At 40.7% G+C, this 20,470-nt stretch overlaps 2 protein-coding genes across 5 annotated transcripts in view; one reads left to right on the top strand and one right to left on the bottom strand.

The window, feature by feature from the left end:
• Positions 1-182, top strand: part of tm9sf2 (transmembrane 9 superfamily member 2) — an 18,303-nt gene extending 18,121 nt beyond the window's left edge. For all 4 annotated transcript variants that reach the window (XM_079169504.1, XM_079169505.1, XM_079169506.1 and 1 more), the window contains one exon: positions 45-182. In XM_079169504.1, coding sequence (XP_079025630.1) covers positions 45-112 — 68 coding nt within the window. In that variant the 3' untranslated portion in view covers positions 113-182. The remainder of the gene's footprint in view (positions 1-44) is intronic.
• Positions 45-20,470, bottom strand: pcca (propionyl-CoA carboxylase subunit alpha). The gene is made up of 23 exons (XM_079169503.1): positions 20,407-20,470; positions 17,367-17,444; positions 17,068-17,115; positions 16,694-16,762; positions 16,353-16,466; positions 15,999-16,052; positions 15,553-15,684; positions 15,001-15,037; positions 13,626-13,704; positions 13,227-13,329; positions 12,901-12,995; positions 10,387-10,537; positions 8,893-9,036; positions 8,206-8,280; positions 7,831-7,899; positions 7,614-7,689; positions 7,310-7,523; positions 5,641-5,743; positions 5,290-5,388; positions 5,078-5,131; positions 4,188-4,328; positions 3,316-3,393; positions 45-3,078 (listed from the first exon to the last, which is right to left on the bottom strand). The coding sequence occupies exons 1-23, from the start codon at positions 20,458-20,460 to the stop codon at positions 3,010-3,012; spliced, it is 2,136 nt and encodes a 711-aa protein (XP_079025629.1). The 5' UTR covers positions 20,461-20,470; the 3' UTR covers positions 45-3,009.

Raw genomic sequence — 20,470 nt, 5'->3', positions numbered from 1 at the left:
AACGTGATGTGATGTAATTAAAAGTATATCTTGTCTATCCTCAGGTGCAATCGGCTTCTTTGCCTGTTTCTGGTTTGTTACCAAGATCTACAGTGTGGTCAAAGTGGACTGAAGGATACAAACTCTCAACAGACTATTGACTGGAAATTGGTTTTCTCCCATAAACCTCTGGAACGTTCAGCACTATCAAACTGGACTGAACTTTACAATGTGAACCTTTACTTTCTCATTTCCTCAGGCAGAGAGAGAACTGTGCCTCCGACAGACGACAACTTTCTTTCTTTGTGAGCCTAAAATGTTTGCGTGTGAGCATGTGACTGGGTTGTAATTTTGAACATAGAGTATCTATCTGCATATAATCTGAACAAGCCTGTTTCCAGTATCTGACACACAGAAAGACGGTTCATACCATGCCACCTTCACACAGTGCAGTGACCCACAGCTGGACTGTGCAGAGAGTCTGTATTTGGAAATTGCAGTCAGGCAAATAAAGCTGTGAGTGTTTGCTTCTTAACAGCTGTTTTTTCAGAGCTGTTGTGTTGAAACATACACGTGTCACCATTTTGTGGCTAACACATTGTGTCCCTAAATGTATTTACATCCATTTAGGGAGGGGGGGTGCCGTGCCGTGTTCTATTAAATGCAACACACTTGAGGGGCGTCTTGCTGCGTCACGGATACACCCCTGTCCTGTTTCCCAGCAATGACTTGTTCTTGCAAATAATGCAAACTGAGGGATTGAGGGACGTATGTTGTAAAAGGGTCTCTGGAACCTTGCTGCCTTCCTGCTCTGTCTTGTTTTAGTTTTTCACAATTGGTTCCATTCATTTCTCTATACTGAGCTCACTTTGTAAAAACATGTCACAGTTCTCTTAAACACCATGCTTGGCTTTATTTTCTGAAACTTAAGTCATTCTAGTGATGCAGTACAAAACAAATGTGTTAACTACACATGCATGCTTAGGACAGCCTCAGATGTAAATATACAGCGGTCCTAGTGAACCCTTCTGGATTTGGCCACAAGTTCTCATCCAGATCACACCATATGTCCGCTCTGACCCCTTTCCTCAGCGGGCACGAGTCTTTCATAATTCAGGAATGAAATGAATATTTGTTTGTTTTTTAGATGTTGATGTAGCAAATTATAGACTAATTTGAAGAGTTGAAAAGTTGTTTTTCAAACCGTATGCGAGCATGCACAAGGGACTGTAAATTCACGATTTGGAGGTTGCGTATGAGTGAACCTATTTGAGAAACTTAAAAATATGTTGATTTTTAATGCATTGTGTGTTCAAGCAATAAAAAGTTATCAACTGATGTTTTGCTCAATGAAGAGTTTTGAAAAACCAAATTCAGAACTATGTGTAACCAACTGTAAAAAACAAAACTAATGTATATTCTGAGCCATTAGTGACGTTTAAGAGACGGACAGTTTGGTCTTGAGGCACGATGATTGGACCAGTCATTGTCCCTCACAACCCAACATTACACACCACATTATTGCTTTGGTACCAAGCCAGGAATAAATACATTTCTTCACTTTGCTGTCAGTGTGAAATTGGTGTAAGTCATTCTTGTGAGAGCTGACCAACATGAGACAAACTCCCATCCTTCAGGATTTTCATGAGTTGGTTTGCCCTTGTTCTTGGCTTTCTGTAGAGCTTCACTGTTTGATGGGATTCAGTGAAGCAGGCCATGAATTATAAGCTTTACCTCGACCTTTTGACATGAAATGTATAGGTGGGCTGTGGCAGGAGAACTGCAGTCATTCCATGCCAGCAGATGTTTTATAGGTAAACTGTAGGGGAGGGCCCGGTAACCAGTGTGTCTAAAAGGAGATTCCATATTACCTGACCACTGGGGTTTTATTCCGTGTACACGTCAAATATGTAGCGAAGGGAGAGAAACTCTTCAATCAGAAAACCAAGGTTACAATGTAATCAAACAGTCAGCAATAGGTAAGCAGTCAGCAAAGGCCAACGGGTAATCAAAACCCATCATGAGCGGACAGACCAACAGAATGATCAGGTGATTAACTGTGAAGTGGATCCAAACCCTGCACAGAATACTAAGGATACCAGACCCTCTTGAGTTTCTTGACTTAATTATTCAGGTTTTTCCATTTAATTTGTCACCCATCTGTAAGTGTCCAAGTCCTGTCATCCACAGCCTGAGTCATTTATTGCCATCAGCATAATATACTCTCCATTAGTCATTTTGAGGAATCTTTTTTTTTTTTAACTGTTGTTTCTGTATGTAGCCAGACAGCAATTCAGTCTAAGTGACTGTATATTGAAAAGAAGGAGCACTTTATTGGTTACAGTGATTTTTCAAAAAGACATTTCTCCTCCTTACCTTGAGCTATGTATAGAGTTCTGGTTTTTTTCAGTGAGGTTTTAAGATAAAGAGATTTCTGCCTCCACTCCAATACAATGAAGGTGAATGGAACTTTCTTTTTAGTGCTCATATCAAGGACATTTAAAAAAAAGAAAACCTCATCAGCAGCCTACAAACAAAAGGTCCATATCCAGTGTATTGGAGTGGCAGCAGACATTTCCTATGTAGTGATCTCAAAACCTTGGGAAATAAACCAAAACCAGCTGCAAGAATACACAGCATACGGGTTACATGGAAGAAAAAAAAAGATGATATGGGGGAACTGAAGGTAACAAAACTAGCAATCAGGTTGAGAAAACACATAAAACAGAAGCAGAATGGAAAGATTTACAAGAGTTTCTTTCTTTACAGCTGCATCTAAACAAGCAACATGAATGAGTCGGAAATGTGGAGAGACTAACAGACATCACTGTTTATAGAGCTCAGCTGAGTCACCAACAGGGAACCTAAACTGTGCTGGAGGCCACTCCGCAGACTGACCACTGGCAACATTAATCAAGCAGCTGTTATTGTCCAGTCCGTTTGCCAAGGTGGGTCTACCTCAGAGGACACAGAGGGGAGTAAGGCTCATCCAGATGCTGCTGTCACACATCAAAGGTCAAAGGTTGTGTTTTATTCAAGCTCTACCAGCAGGTCTCCCTCTCCCACCGTCTCCCCTGGCTTACAGTGGACACTCTTAACCTGGAGGGCAAACGCACAGTTAAAAGTTAAAACATGAAAATTCTAAAGGCCCATACATACAGAATATTATCATTTTCCTTGTTTCGATTTAATAAATATGTGCCTAAGACCTCCATGATTATTTATCAATAATGCTCCCAATAACTGCACCCCAACACTGGGTCATTATTCAAATCTGTAAAGTAGTCACTGACGACGATAACAGCAGCTCCACTGCCAGTGTTTTTATATCGTTACCTTTGCTTGCCTGGCAGCAGTCAAACTGTTCTGCATCTTCATGGCTTCGATCACACAGATCTCCTGACCCTCTGCAACCTGCAGGCACACAGGCGCGCGCACACACACGCACACACACACACACGCATTGGAGTCCATCTTATAATGTTTGCGGTTTGTCTCTCAGTACAGTAAAACATAACTGTAATATAGGTGCCATGATAAGCTTATGATTTAAACAACCGCTGCTCACTCAACTTAGATTTGGCTGACCAAGGGGGCAGAGGTTACGTATTGCAGCACATGTACTACATAAGAAAATACCACCCATGTGTGAAAGTTAAACATGTCACTCCAAAACCATGAGTTTGCTGCAATAACAACCTCAACTCTTCTGGTTTCAGACTTTCCACTATATTTTGGAAACTGGCTGCAGGATTTGTTCCCATTCAGCCAAAAGGATGAGGGCTGCATTCACACCAAATCAGCCGTTGCGGCGATTAGCGCAAGATAGTGCAGGTGTGTGGGAGTGTCACTTAAATGGCCCAAATGAGTGACACTCAATTTCATTGGGCCATTGATCGCCAGTTATACGATCAGCCGCTGCAGCATGACATCAGGTTCTCTGAAAGTTAATTCCGTTTCAAATTTTCTTTGCCGACAAATCCAAGAGGGAAGTGACATCATTATTGCTGCATTTTTTTTCCGGCATCCTGTCACTGCATCAGTATGTCTATAAAATAGTCTGCAACTAGGAATTTCTGTTTGTCGAGTCTCTCCTGTAATATCAGGTTAAGTGGATAAAGATTTCCCAGGCAGTGACATGACTTAAGAATTGCCGTAGATCTTGTCTGCAGGTGTGCAGTAAACCTCTACATGTTGGGATGTGTTACCGTATCTCCAGGCTTGACGGACACAGCCACCACTGTGCCTGGCATCGGTGAACGCAGGAGGCTGCTGGTGTCTTCTGGAACTTTTTCTGGCATGTAGGAGTTTAACTCGGCAGCCAACTTTGACAGAACGCGAACCTTAAACTACATAAAAATACTCAGTATAAGAAACACAGGAAAGAAGTTTCTTGTACTGCAACATGATCAAGGGGAAATGCTATCTATTAAAGTGAAGACAAAACTGCAGGGAGTGTTTAAAGTTCTTGGCGAGGAAAAGGTAGAATTTATTGTCTTTCTTTCAATACACAATATTCAGTATACAGGGAACTAAATTGAGTTTATTACAGTGCTACAGTTTACACAATAAAAACAAGTACAATAAAGAAGACTTGACCCTTTTGTGGCTGCAGAGAAAGCTGTGTGAAGTCTGATAAATGTCCTCAAGTGAAAGTGATGTCACCTGAGTGTTGGTTAGGGCATTGAACATTTATTTGGGAATTCAGTTCTTACATATAATTACAGCCATGGGTCTCTTGGAGAATTTATACATGTTAATTAAGGTTTGCTTCGATTGTCCATCAATAAAATGTACAAAATATACATGTACAAAGTACATGTATTTATCTTTTGTGATGTGTGATATTCTCTGACTGTAAATAAAATAAAGCACTGGAAATGTTTAGTTAAAATACTTCTATTTATAAGTAATATCTTATCTGTTGGGCTTCTGGATCCAATGACCTACTTTAAAAATGACCACGTTTCTTCTCTATGTGGGAGCTCACACTACACTATCACACAGGCTGCTGTCTCTAGTTCTCAATCTATCTAAGCGGGCTGTTGGATAAAGTGTGATTATGTAGTTGCAGATCTGTGTAGACATAAAACCTTACCGATGTGCCCAGGTACTGTAGGACAATCTTTCCTGAAGCATCTCTGGACAGACACTTAAACAAAAAACAAAATATCAGCTGCCCTGCTTCTGTAGCGTCGAGAATTTTGTAATCTCTGGTGATTTTTTTAGCTCTTACTGTGTGCTTAGTGTGAGGTAAAAAACGATATGATAAAATGATATAATTCAACAACCTGAACCTGTGTGTGTTACCTGTAGCATCCTGTGTGTGCCGTTGATGGTGAGTGGCAGCAGTGGGGAGGCCAGGTTCCACTGTCCATTGACTTCCACCTTACCTCCATCCACCTCCACCTACAGAGACAAACACAGATTATTTTGTTCGTAAGTGTCCTCATGGCTGCGATGGCTCAGACTCATCACCCAGAGACAGTGACATCCTGTTGTAAATCTACACAGGGACTGTTTTGATTTACATACTTGATGCTAATGCATCACAGCTTGAAGGTTCCAGTAGAGCCGATTCTAATGCTTCAGGGACACTCTGTTGTCGGCCAAAGATATTGATATACCTCATTTGTTCATGGAAAGACATTAAATACTCACAGTATAAATGTTTCCTGATTTGGTCACCTCCACAGAATGGCGTCCCTCGTCCAGCTCCACACAAAGCGCCCAATGGCTACATTCCACAGGAGTGGAAAACACCCTGCAAACCATACACACCAGTGTCATCTAGTTGAATGACACCTTATATGTGGCATTCTGTGGGTACATCCCAAGTCTCTTATTTGTAATTTCCTCAATCCTCGCTTGAACTGGAAGTTGTTGTGCACCAAGCTCTTATTTCTGCTCTGAGGAGCGAGGAGGGATCTCTGAGGAGCCATGAACGAGGACACTTGAGAACATTTTAACGGCCGACACGCCCCCTCATTGTTCATCAGTTATGTGATTGGACGCTGCAGCTGATCAGACTGATCTGATTGTTCTCAACATCACTTTCATACCAGAGTGAAGACAGATCAGTGGTTAAACTCAAGTTTTATATTTGATTACTTTTCTGATTCACCGTCTTGTTGTTCAGTCTACAATAAACATCTATTTAAACCAAAGGACCACAAACAACTTTCCTCATTTATTAGAAAGATTTGTCTATTCATGATCTGATATTTCCCTCAATAACTGTTATTATGGATACAATTAAAGTCAGAGAGAGCTGGAGAGAAGAAACACTTTTTACATCATGTATCATCATTTCATTCAGTGACGTGAGGCTGATCGTTCCCGAGTGTCGGGTTTGATGAGTTACCATAAATTATCATTATCATTTAACCTGAAACATGGAGCCTAATAAATTAATTCCAGTGTTCAAGAGAAACCCTAATCATATTCTGGGTTATTTAATAATTATAGTCAAAATGACTTAGTACTTGACTATGTTACCACTTGTTTCTAGTTTCTGGGTGGTGCTGAACAATTTAGCTTGTCAGCAAAATCCAGACAAAATATTCCACTATGTTCAATAAGTAAAATCTTGATTATTTCTAAAGACATAATAAAAACAAGAAAGTGGACTATCTACTGATTGGCCAGTTTGACATCTTGCACCAACTGTCTACTACAGCCAACACAGGGCAGCTGTGTAGTGCGAGCACTCAAGAATGTGCAAAACTCCACTGAGTAACTTGATTGGCAGACAAAACTGCAGTTTCCATACTCTCTGCAGCCAGTGTTTGTACTAAGATAACTTTTGAGGGAAGGAGCTCCACTCTGTAAAACAACTGTACAATTGTGAGTGTTTTCCTGGTTCCCATAACACAAATGGAGCCCTATGGCTCCGAAAGGTGAAAGTAAAGAGAAGCACAATGCAATTCTGTCCTTTGTTAGGTCCCAAGTACACCCTATATTCTTTACTTTTTAGTAATCTCTTATCTAAATACGTTTGCTCCTGCATCTTGTGCATATGGTATTTGTATTGTTAAATGCAGATGTGTTATTATTTCTCATAATAAAATGACTGTGTCCCTAATTTATTTTACTTAAATGCCCCTAAAATATAAGTAAATAAAAGTAAGCGTGGAGCCCTGCAACACTACCAGACAGCATGCACAATTGGTCAGCCAAATATTAACTTCAACATTCTATTTTCCACTATGTTGATAATGTGGTGAGGCTCTATGAATAAACTGCATTTTTCAGGAAATGGTTCACTGACTGTAATGAGCGTGTTGTGCCCTTGTAGCCCCAACGACATGGAGCTTGCTGGTGTCCTCACCTCTGGTTACCCAGGACCTTCTGTGAACGGAGCTGAGCAGTGATGTAGAGCGCTGCTGCCGTGGCCAACAGCTCCCTGCGTTGGTCTTCCTCCAGCTGGTGACCCTTAAAGCCATCGGGGTAAACCTCCGGCAGGAAGTTGGTGCTGATGTCACCAGAGATAAACCGGGGGTGGGTGATGATTTCCCGCAGGAGGGGAATGTTGTGGGTCACACCTGGAGAGAAGATCACCAAACTTCTTTACAGAAAGAAAAATAAGCTAATTATTATTATTATTATTATTATTGTGAAAATCTGTTGTGTACCTCTGATAACATAGTTATCCAGAGCGTCCTCCATCCTGGCAAGAGCTTCAGCTCGCGTCGCTCCATAGGTAACCAACTATAGATAGATACCAGAGGAAATGATTGCACCACAAACCCTGGTGGAATTCTGTAATCTACTTTCTTGTTGTGACCATCTGTTCCTAAAATAAGAAACACATTATTTACAAAAGCATTATACATTCAATACATCACTGACCTTAGAGATCATGGGATCATAGTAGATGCTGATGTCACTTCCCTCCTGGATTCCACTGTCTACACGGACCTGACAGAGCAAGGCGCAGACGAGAACATATTGGCAGGACACTTGCCAGAGTGGATTGTGTGTGAGGAGGATATCATTTGAAAAGTAAAAAACGTCAAACTACAGTATCTGAGAGGGTTGAGAGCTCTTCTCTGATGCAGCTCTAATTTGTTATGTAGGTTGTGGTGGTCTGTTACACAAACATCTTGCCCTGTGAAGCTTTAAGTCCCGGGTCTCACTCACTCACTCACTCTCACACACACACACACACACACACACACACACACACACACACACACACACACACACACACACACACACACTTACATTGCTGAGGTTGAGTGGCTCTTGATATTGAGACAGCCGTCCAATGGAGGGAAGACCAAAAGACTTGTAAGGATCCTAACAGAAGTAGAACGGTGGACAAACGGAAAACACTAAAGCTACAGGTTTCACTCACAGCAGTAGCTCAAGCAGAATGTTGCGCAAAGGTTTAAAATGGAAATCATTTTATTTAATCCTCCTTCATAATGTTATAACATTAATCAAAGTACTTCATAATTGCTGGTCACTTACTGACATTTTTTGCAAGTATCTATTGCCATCATTTTATAATAAAGCAAACTAGGACCACTTAGTCACTTATGACATTATAATGCATTATGTGAACTTTATAATATATTACAGCTATGTGAATTATAATACACCATGATCCTTGCAAAAACATGCATGTATCGTGGGACATTAATAGTAGAGCGGGTCGTCCCCGGCTACGCTAGTCCAAGTCCATTTAATATTTACATAGAACATCATATATAATGCTTTACGATGTGTAATGATTATTGCTAAAAAAGCATTATCAATATTTAGGACTGCTTACAACTATAATTTGACTGTGCTACAAGCAGTTCATTACAACATAAGTATGTTAATAATACATTTTAGACATGGGCGTCATAGATTGTTACCAAGATGTCTTCTACAAACACAACAATTACTACATCTTGCACAAACCTCAGCGTAGACTCGACTCTCAATGGCCCAGCCGTTTATTGGGATATCTTTCTGTTTGTGCTGCAGTTGGTAACCCTTGGCAACCCTGATCATCTGCTCAACCAGGTCCAGGCCAGTAATACACTCTGTAATTGGATGCTCCACCTGGGGTCAAAGGTTAAACACAGAGGATACAGTTTCTAGAAGCACATTTGTAGTGTGCTTGTTAAGCATGAAACCCTAGGAACCCTTACTGGCACAACTTAAAGTCTTCATCAGCAGATGCAGTTTGCTCAGTTCTCATGGATTTCGTTAAAGATTGTCTAGTCAAACTCCATGTACTGATGATGACTTGAGATGTGGCTGAAAGCTCTGGAAAAGCTTGTAAATATAACTTAAGTTAAGTTTGTTATTCTCTTGGGGCACAGCTGGGAACCTTTGTAGCATGTTGTTCCCCAGCTCTCTACACTCAATAGCTGTCATCTCTTTACCGTCTCTATAATAAAAGCCACACAATGGCCCAAAAATATACATGACAATAATATTATACATCTCCCTATTATGTACATTGTGAAATGTGTTTGGGCATCAGGGTTGTGGGAAATATACTGGCCAACTTCACATTAAACGTCATTCAAAACAGTGCAATAAAAATGATCATTTTGAAGCGGCCTGGTAGCTGAATGGCTACAGGGCATTCCACATAAAGACATCGTCCACGGTTTAATTCAATGTCATGGCCCTTGATCTACCCCTGTCTCCTGTCTCAGCTTCACTGTCGCACAAGTTGGCTGACGGATGTTACTTGTTAAGCTCTTCTATACACACCATCTTTATCTAAACTCATTTCCCAGGTTTCCAAGGTGTAGAGCTCGGCAGACTGACTTCGGCTGCAGGTTCCTTCGGTGAGAATATGAACACAGCACTCTCAGTGATGCTCCTGCTAGGTACGAAGTCCACAAGCCATGTGGTGGTCCCCCTGGACTCCACATGAGAAACATACAAAAGGTGGCAAATGCTGCCCATCCTTCCCTCACTGCAGTCAGACCTGGCATATTGGAAAACCATATTTGTGTTCTGTGGTTGGAGGTTCCCACAATACTGTGCTGCAGACTTAATGTCTCATGTGGGTCTGCCCCATAAATGAGTGAAAAAATGAGCCCCGCACTTGTCCAGATGTTGTGGGACAGGATTGGGAAGGTGGATCGGTTTGCCTCATGAGAGAACACAAAATGTACACTGTGCTTCTCCATAAATACACAAGACCACCCTCCACTAAGAGTGGATGCATTCTCTCACCGACCTTGGCCTGGAGATCTCCTTTACGCATTTCCCACAGCTCCTCTGATTGCTCATCTTTTAGCACATATTCAGGAAGAGAATTTAACGGTCATTCTGGTGACACCAGAAGTACCTCGTGGCCCTCCCATGGCGCAGAGATGCACAGTCACAGCTGCAGTTAGGATTGCACTCCAATTCCACTCTGGAATTGCGCATGCATGCGCGCACACACACCTGTAGTCGTGTGTTCATCTCCAGGAAGAAGAAATTCTTTTTAGAATCCACCAGGAACTCCACGGTGCCAGCAGAGGAGTACTGCACAGCCTTGGCCAGCAGCACTGCCTGCTCGCCCATCGCCCGCCGTGTCTCTGGGTCCAGGAAAGTACTGGAGAGGACACAACACTAGACACTCAGACTCACCTCAGTGGTGCAAATGGCGAGTCTAACATTCCACAGCTTGATATTCAACAAACCCATCTTATTTAGATACATACTGAAAACTCAAATGTAAGAATCTTAATGCTGAATATTGTTTGGGTGGCTGGGCTGCCACGATGTCCTGCTGCAATGATGTACGAGGTAGATGCAGAAGACTTACAAAATGAAATAACATTGTCGAACAATCACTCTTTTAGGCCTAGGCTTGGGCATCAGCTTACCATTTCATATATGAAACATTTACATTTTAATTCTGATTCACCTTAACAAATAAAACTAATTTCTAAACATTCACCACATACCGAACAATGCTGGCGAGGCACCTAAGGATGTTACTAAGTGTTTTTAGGCATTTGCTATTAACACTATCATTAACATTCTAAATGGGCACTTTGTATTTCCTGTTGCAATGAATGTTGACTGGCTAACAGAAAGTAAACTTGGACCAAAGCTGTTGCCCTAGGTATTGCAGGTGGGGCGCGAGGGGAAATGCAGAACTTTATTCATACCTGCAAACTTGTCGCTTTTTGGCGAAATTCGCCATTTTGAATCAAAATATATCATCCACGTGAATCGTGTAGATCCGTAGAGTTTTTTTATTTTTTGGGAGGGGGAGGGGGGGGGGGGGGTCAACTGGCCAGCCAGCGTTTCTCAGATTGGAGTGAGACGAGGAGAAAAGGTGATGTAGTGATCTTCGCAATAAAACATCTTTGATGTGACGTGTCGAGTCTTGGCCAATCAGCGTTAAGATGTCTACAGCGTCTTTCCCTCCGTTACAGTTTAAGTTCCGTTATAGTTCAGACTTGCTGGGTTAAGTTAACGTCCACTGCATGCGGAACCTTGTGGACTGTTAACGTTCGTCATTATCGCGATTTAGGAGGAAAAAACGTAACGTGATGAAACATGCAAGGAGATAAAGTACAGCAACAAGGGCTCACTGTCCTCTCATCACACACAGACACTGATGACCACAGCCAGTGGACTTCCGGTCCCACAGTCCCACGTGCAGTTAAATCACAGCTATTATTTTACTCTTGATAAGCTACCTTAGCCAGAGTAGATTATCATTTTCATTTAAATAATTGAACTGGATTGAATGCGTATTAATTGCAAATAGAAGATTGGCCACAATCCTAACAGCTGTACAGTAACAGTAGAAGTTAATATGAAGACATACAGTAATGAAAACTAATCACTTTATTTGTACAGGCGATGGTTCTCGCTACTCTTGCTATCTTTGTTTTTATATGACAAACTTTTAAAGGTTAATAATAATAGAGCTGAAATACTGATTAATAACTGAATAATAAATTAGTTTTTTGCTTAAAGTAAATGTTTTATCACTTAATGTTCTTCTCAGAGTACACCAGAATGCTACATTTTAAAGCTCATATTTAAAATAAAATTCTCCTGATATGTGTGAGCATATGGCGTCACACAATGTTATTTCAATAAAAGTTCAACATGGACCATTTTGTTCCAACTTTGTTGGGGCGGTGGGGCATGAACATTTTTCTTCCTCCAAAGTGGGGCGTGACAGAAAAAGTTTGAGAACCACTGCCATAGCAACAGGACAATGAAAAGGTCTTTTGTCTAAATGAAACTCTGTAGTTACACACTAATACATCTACATCCTGTAAAAGACAGAAGTTATCTAATTAGGTGTGAAAACCCTAACATGCACATATTCATATATCAATCTTAATGACTCAGCCACATATTAGAGAACATAAAGGGAATTAAAACAGATGAACTGCAATTCAAGTAAACAGATAGGAATTCAGCTCTGAATGATTGGAAGTCACCTTTATCAAACTACTAGAAGACAATGCGTTAACCGGACGTTAATCCGGACGTCAAGTGGACGGACGGATGTACGTACAGACGGACGTACAACCTGAAAACATATTGCCTCCAGCCATGACTTTCGCAGGTGCAGAGGTAAAGAAAATGGTAACTGGACTGTACTTGTATAGCGCCTTTTCTAGTCTTCCAACCACTCAAAGCGCTTTAACACTACATCATTCACCCATTCACACACTGATGACAGGGATCACCATACAAGGTGCCAAAAATATCATCATTTCATCACATAGGTGTGTAATTGTCATAATTACCATATGAATTCTTGAGTTGTGGCCAAAAACATGTATTGTAAGGTCACAGTGACCTTCGACCACCAAAATCTAATCAGTTCATCGTTTAGTCCAAGTGGACGTTTGTGCCAAATTTCATGTTCATGAGAATGGGATGGACCTACGCATGGATGGATAACCCAAAAACAAACATCATTTACAGTTTCTCACTAACCTGGGGGCTTCTTCCACCACCTTCTGGTTCCTCCTCTGGATGGAGCACTCTCTCTCATTCAACCACAGAGCATTACCATGTCTATCTGCCAGTACCTACAACACAAACAGCATTCTATAGTTCTCTCTGGTGAAGGACAGGCGATAGGAATTTATTGAGTCATTGTTATCCTTTGACTTTTTTGTTACAATAGCTTTTTTGAAACAGCAAGTTTTACATTTATTGACATTCATGTCAATGAAGTGTAATAATTAAAACTATACATCCTGATCACACTCAGATTGACAATATTGAATATCAGACATCTGTGTGCATGCATGTTATACCTGTATCTCAATGTGTCTGGGGTTGTCTATGAACTTCTCAATGAGCAGCCTGTCGTCTCCAAAGCTGGATGCTGCCTCCTGGGACGAGAACCGGAAGCCTTCCCTGTAACAGAACACATACACACAAAAGCTGCATCAGAAATAAAGGTCGCAAATACAAACATCAGTCTTTCCAGTGGTCTGTAGTAGTATAAAGTAGACATAGAAACAAGGTCTCTAATGATAAAAGAAGGTTTTGCAGTAGTATCTGAGGTTTAGTAGTTTAAGTCATTCTAGTAGCACATACAGTAATTGTAGAAGTAGATTAACTCCCCATCTTTTTCTTTAAGCATTATCATGAATAAAGTTGTCAAAAAGAAGTAAATGTTAGGTAGAGTGACAGAAAGAGGTAAACAAAACCTAGTCTCCTCATCATTCCAAGCAACCCTCATTCCTTTCCCTCCTCCTCCTGCAGATGCTTTGATCATCACGGGATAGCCTAGCAACAACACAAAGAAAGCATCACCACAACTGTAAAGGTGCATGTTCACCTTGTTTTAACCACATACATTTGACCACAAGTACCTCCAGCAATAAGATGTGACATGAACATCAAAGTAGGCTACTAGACAGTCAACTAAAATACATCCAACAATGCAAACTAAGCTAGTGTCAGACAGCTGTAATACTTGCCAATAGAGTTCCAGTTTGTATCCAAAGTTTAAATCTGGCAGTTTCGGTATTTTAATGATTTCTACAACAGTTATCCCTAAAAGAATGATTGGGAAATGTACTTCTTTGTCACAGATAAATGAGGTGTTTAGCCACAACAGGAGTCTCTATCATGCAGCGGTAAAATTAGTCAATGAAAGTTGTGTGTATCTTGCCATTTTATTCCTGCAATTCGGAATATTACAAACTTGTTTGGTACCATGTCTCCAGCACAAACACATGGTACATGGAAGGCTTTTGTAAACAAATCGATGAGCAAGTTGCACATAATGTAGATCCCTGTGCAGTTTAATATAACGGCCATTTTAGACGGCTTCTTTCTGGGTTTACTTTCGGTCGGACTTAAAGACAAGTGTTTGGAATTATTCATATAAAAGCCATGTATATTTAAAAAGCTTTGTGAGGCTTTGCACTCGACACCTCTGTTGTAGAAGTTAGCACGACACAATGTCCACATCTATGGGAAATAAACCAGGTTGAAATGAATAATGAAGATTACCTGCACCAACAGGACAACAAACTGAACAAAAAGTAGTTTGGGGATGTGTAAATCAAGAAAAAAATATATATATAAATTAAATATATAACATATATAAGTTGGAATAGTCTTGACCTCAACCCCTGTTGAAAATGTGTGCGCTACCCTGAAAAGTCCAATATGTATTTGACTAGAAAAGCAACACATTTCTGACAATTCCAATTCTGCCAAGATGAGTGGTCCAGGAGCTTAATGGCTAGCAAAAGTGGTTAATTAAGAGCTAAGGCACATGCAACCAAATTATCTGTGCGGGATATAAATCTGTGGCCCATTAAATGTATTCATGTTTTCAGAAATCGGTATACAACAAATCAAACTTTTCTATTGTAACAAAGAACAAGTACATTTCCCAATCATTCTGCTACAGAAAAACAAGTTGGAGAAATTGCCTTGACTGTGAATGTATGTAGAGTAAAAGGGAAAACAGTTGCATTAAAAGAACTGAGTGGGATCTCACACACACACACACACACACACACACACACACACACACACACACACACACACACTGAAGTGATGACATACCAATGTCCTGTGAGATCTTCACAGCTTCCTCAGCAGTCTGACACAGAGAGAGGCTTATGGTTACTGAAGATGAACCAAAGCATTACTGACAACTATGGTCTCATCCCTGCTGTGAACTGCATGTTTCTAGATTAAACTGTCATTGTGTAGTGTTGTTTTATTGGCTCACTCAGGTTGTGAGAGAAGAAGAATAATGAAATATAATATAAACACTGGACTTGCATAGTGGATTAGTCAGGAAACAGTACCTCGTCTTGTTTGGGACTCTCATCTACATGAAGTCATTTGCATGTGATGACTGTTGGTGTTTTTCTAAATGTGTTGTTTCTGGTAAAAAATGTTTTGTGTATGGGTTAAAAGACTAAATGTATTATTGCTGATACAGGACACAGTTAACCATACTTTTGGTATTGCCCATTACTGTCCATAAACAATAATACGGATTTTTACAAATGAATGAATAAGGAAGAGTGGCCATGAACATTCCTCTCCTGCACTTGTTCTTGTTGCATGCATGCATTTCTCTGTGTATATATGCATGTGTGTCCGAACCTTGACGACTCCATCGTATCCTGGGATGGTGTTGACCTTAGCAGCCTTAGCGATCAGCTTGCTCTCAATTTTATCACCCATTGCCTGGATAGCATGAGTGTCTGGACCAATGAATTCCACGCCCTCTGCTGCCTAGCAACAAAACAATAACACCATGAAAGTTACCATGTCTGATTTTTGTGGCTCAGGAGATAGAGCGTGTTGTTCACGAATCAGAAGCTCGATCCCCAGCTCCTCCAGTCTGCATGCCAAAGTGTCCTTGGGCAAGATATTGAAACCCCCAAATTGCTCTCGAAGGCTGTGCCATCAGAGAGAGAGTGTGTGTGTGTGTGTGTGTGTGTGTGTGTGTGTGTGTGTGTGTGTGTGTGTGTGTGTGTGTGTGTGTGTGTGTGTGTGTGTGTGTATCTGTGAAAATAAGTGTGTGCCCAATTCAGTGTAATACTCACTAGTCGCTTTGCAAACTCTTTGTTTTCAGAGAGAAACCCATAGCCAGGATGAACCTTTATAGAGAAAAAATAAACTTGATTTGTTTCAAAGGCCTTTAAACACAAAGTTATAGCTTCTAGCTCATAAAATCATGGTTGTATTCTATAAATAATAAAATGGAGAGAAGTATTTGGCACCACCAGCATCTCCCCAGATTGCCGAGAGATAGTATACACATACAAGTAAGCTGCTAACGGTGCATTAAGTGAACCTCTTGACACAGCTCTGTGTGTCATCGTTATCAAGTACACAAAATGTACTGCATGCTGTTTACCACAGTCACATAATGTAGGAAGAGCCATGACAAAGCTTACAGCTTGTGCTCCAGTCGCTCTGACGGCATCCATGATGGCGTCCATGTTCAAGTAGCTCTTACTGGTAGGGGCGGGGCCAACACACACTGCTTCATCGGCCATCTTTACATGAACCTAGACACACACATACACCGAGAAGTTGAATTCAGATGTTAGCTTAGCAGTAGAAAGTGAGATGAAGACACACTTAGAACACAGCTACCACCTAGTCCCATTGTCTGTCTATGAGTCACAAAAACAAAACAAAAATCAAGACATTTTAAACTCAGTTTTCAGTCCACAAACACCCAGGCTTAAAAAGGAGTAGATGCTGGCAAGAATGAACCCAGATGGTGACTCACAGCACTGGAGTCGACATCACTGTGAACAGCTACAGTCTGGATGCCCATCTTGTGACAGGTCTTCATCACCTGATGGAAAAACACTCAACATTAACACTTCACTCAAGGATCAATGCCAAATACAGTGCAGTGATTTATATTGACGGCTAGTGGTTGCCAAGAACAAAAGCAGCACAAAAAAGCAGCAAAAGCACAGTGCAGTGATCAAAAGTGTTCAAAACTCTGCACTACTGAGTTTTCTTTACAAGCTTCATCTGCGGTGGTGTGGGATCAAGCGCCAGTGAGTGTATGTCTTCATGTGTTCAACTGTAAACCAATAACAGTTTGAGTTGGATTTCATTTACAGTACATATATTTGTGTCAGCCAATCTTACCCTGCAGGCAATCTCTCCTCTGTTGGCAATAAGGATCTTATCAAAAGTCTGTGGAGGGAAACAGCAGACGGATTGCTGATCATTGACACAACAAGGAGGTCACTCCTCCTATTTGTCATTAATAACACTTTCTTTACCGTCTAACTCCTGAGCAGGGCATTTTGTTTCAAAAAATGACACCTGTACTTACCAATATCCACCCACATCTTGCCATACAACTATTTGTACATTTTCCTCAGTGTCAACATCTGCTTGTTGAATACATCAATGGTTACAGTCAAACAGGGAGAAGGCCTTACCGTTTCATTGGGACTGTAGACAGTGGAGTATTGCGCGTTAGGGTGTACTGCACAGCATCTGGTCCGGAATGACGCATACTGCAAAACAAATAGAGATACACAATATAAGGCTACTGTATCATTTCATTTAATTCACTGTTAAGATCACTTAGGGTAGTTGTAAGTGGTATGTGTTGGGGTTATACCATTAAATCAACTCCATTTCTGAGGAATTTGGTGTATCAATTCCTTTTTTAATTTCTATGTCAAAGTAAAATGTGTTGCAAGAAAATCAACCTGTATTTGCCTTGCCCTAGAGAAATGTACAGATGTAGTTTTAAAGGGAAAAATAACATCTTTGCAAAGATTTGGGGCTCATTTATGGAGTTTCTGGAGGGGGAAGATTTTGTTGTAACTCTGTAGTCTACCGTTTCCCCTTTTTTTGTTTCCCTTCCCCCTTTTTTTTCCTTTCTTCTCTCACTGGTCACATTAGGGAATGTGGGATTCTATTTGTGGGGTATAATATGCATCTATCTGTGCATGTACATATCTGTCACCCTCTACTGTTATTTTTATTTCTGCTGAGAAACAGTCAGTAACGCCCAACAACAAAACATGCCACTGATATCTTTATTTGAAATATCTCCAAGTGCCTATGTGTACCTTTTGATGTGCCTTGTTCTGTCTTGTGGAAAAGACAATAAAAACATTTGTCAAAAAAAAAAAAAAATGTAAAGCAAATTGATACAATGAATAATTATACAATGGTCAGTCTCGAGCCTTTGTTTGATCTCATTCTGTGTTGGAAGACTTAACCACAACCATTAATCAAGGCGCATGCTGCTTCAAGTGTAAAGTGCTACAGACCCCTGCTGCTTCTACAAGCTTTATTGGTAAAAGTTATTTTTGAACTTAACTCAGCACACAGTGGCCTTAAAACTATTTTAACAGTGGGTTTGCACTTTCTGCCGCAGTTAAACCACAACGAACTAAAAATAGAACTGATCATTTTAAAACCATGCTACTGGGAGTCAGAATTCAAGTGTATTCTGTCTACTAGTACAGATATCCTTGCCTGTGAACCAGACGGATCTGTGAGCTCATGGCTTATTTGCTTGGTCAGATGTGTCTGGTCCCCGTCCACTTTGGACAGATTTCCAGCAAATCTGACCAGTTTAATTAATATGGGGTGCGTTTGAGACAATGAGGAACACTGTTCAGGCATTTTCGAAAACAACCAAGATGGTTGCAGTTGATGTGAAACTGTTGCAGAGCAAATAAAGCATAAGCTCTGTGATTTGTCTGGTTCCCTGGCAAAGTAAAAACATCTTTTATCTTGAAATTCTGCTGCGAAAAACAGCAACACTCACTCACAGACATATTGACGCTGCAACATCACAGCTCATCATCTCTGCATGCTGTAGTCGGTTTGCATTTTCCCATCGCTCCGCACTACTTTACGTTTCTTTGATTTAATTGGTTGTAGGTCTATTCAATAGAGTCAATAGAGTCCTAAAACCCCTAAATGAATTGCCTTCTTTTTAACTTCCGGTTCCCTCATCAAGCCAAGAGGTTTTCTGAATGGGTTTTTGGTTAGATGCCTGAAAATAAGGTCCGTGGTTAACACAAGTTTACCAGATTTGAACATTTTTTTTCTGACATGAGATGCGACAGCAAATACCCCCACTCATGAGTTTTGAAACGTTTACGTCGCCAACAAGCGATGAGATTATGAGACTAAATCTCGTCACTAGAACACCAGTCCGCCATTAACTTAGTAACGATGTAAAGTCATGTGACCGTGGTGTAGTTCGTTTAGAGCTAAACATAACCTTTTTACTTCTGGCAATCGCCTTTACACTTATACAAATCATGAAAGTGGCGTAAATTTGTGGAGATTATCTTGCTGAACAAAACATGAAAGTATCATAAACATTTTGATTGTAAAAAAGTGCAGGGGTGACAAACAAACGTACGTCATCTCTGTACTCTAATGTGCCCAGAAACATCTTGGTCTATGCCCGTTGATAACACCCCTTGGAAAGTTTCAGACAAATTTGCATTTTGCCTGGTGATGTCAGGACACAGGAATCCATTGTTTTCCACTGATTTCTGTGCAAAATGAAAAATCTACCAGCAGATCCTTGAAATATCCAAGAGTTACTATTATATATGTCCATCACAGAGATTAGACAAGTCTGACGCAAAGACCAATTGTAAGGTTGCATGATATTTTTTTATGAGTGAAAAAAATTGTGAGTGAGGCCTGCTGATGCACAAGCCTTGAGGAAATGACCAACTCATATGAAGACTACAATATGTAGTTTTTAAGCCATTTAAATATCCTTTATTCATTTACAATGTAGAAAATAATGTGCAAAAAAGCTCAGACGTATGTCAGCATGCAGGCTCAGTAACGAAAAATCCATGCAAGGATTCTGAGTGTAAACCATTTAGATTTACCTTTGCTGCTAAATTTGACCAAAAACAAGTGGCTACAAGGGGCCCAACGATCATTTTGGCTTGGGGGGCCCCTAGCGGGCTGTGACCTTAGAGGACGCAGTAAAACAAAATCTTTGGAGCCCAGTCTGGACTCATTAACATTATCCAGCGGGGTCTTGCGAAAGCAACTAAAATGCAATAACAATGGTTTAACAGGATAAAAGAAATGTTCCATCATACCATGACATAGTTGTATACACCCGTTTGGAGCACAGCGCGTCTGCGTGAGATAACGTCAAAGTCACACCTGATTTAACGTCATTCTCTTTCTGACTAAAGAAATGCCACACACTTTTATTTACTTAAAGTTAAGCTTTAAACAAACAACTTTTCCACAACGTCAGCAGCGTGGCTGTATTTCTTTTTACCTCATCTAAAGAAGTTATATGTCTGTGTTGTCAGTATGCATGTTCCATCAAGGACTGTCCTCTCGGTAGTGGACTTTAGCAGGTCATGGACTATGCCGACATTACTTATGTACGTCGAGTGCTGATAGTAAACACACGACTGTCAATGTTCAAGGAGCTCGCGCTCTGCGCGGTCACTCTGAGCAGCTCACCTTTACAGCTAACAGCAGTCTGTTCAGTGATGGAGGGAGCCTGTGCGCCGCCATGTTGCCAAAC

This window comes from Pholis gunnellus (assembly GCF_910591455.1).
Source record: "Pholis gunnellus genome assembly, chromosome: 11".
Lineage (NCBI taxonomy): Eukaryota > Metazoa > Chordata > Actinopteri > Perciformes > Pholidae > Pholis > Pholis gunnellus.
Note: the sequence above shows the minus strand (reverse complement) of the source record. Positions and strands in the feature narration are given on the sequence as shown.

Coding starts and splice junctions, on each gene's coding strand:
- pcca (XM_079169503.1), bottom strand. CDS start 20,460: ATGGCGGCGCACAGGCTCCCTCCATCACTGAACAGACTGCTGTTAGCT. Junction 9,037..10,386: donor AGATGAACACACGACTACAG/GTGTGTGTGCGC, acceptor CTTTGACCCCAG/GTGGAGCATCCAATTACAGA. Junction 7,524..7,613: donor GGATAACTATGTTATCAGAG/GTACACAACAGA, acceptor TCTTCTCTCCAG/GTGTGACCCACAACATTCCC.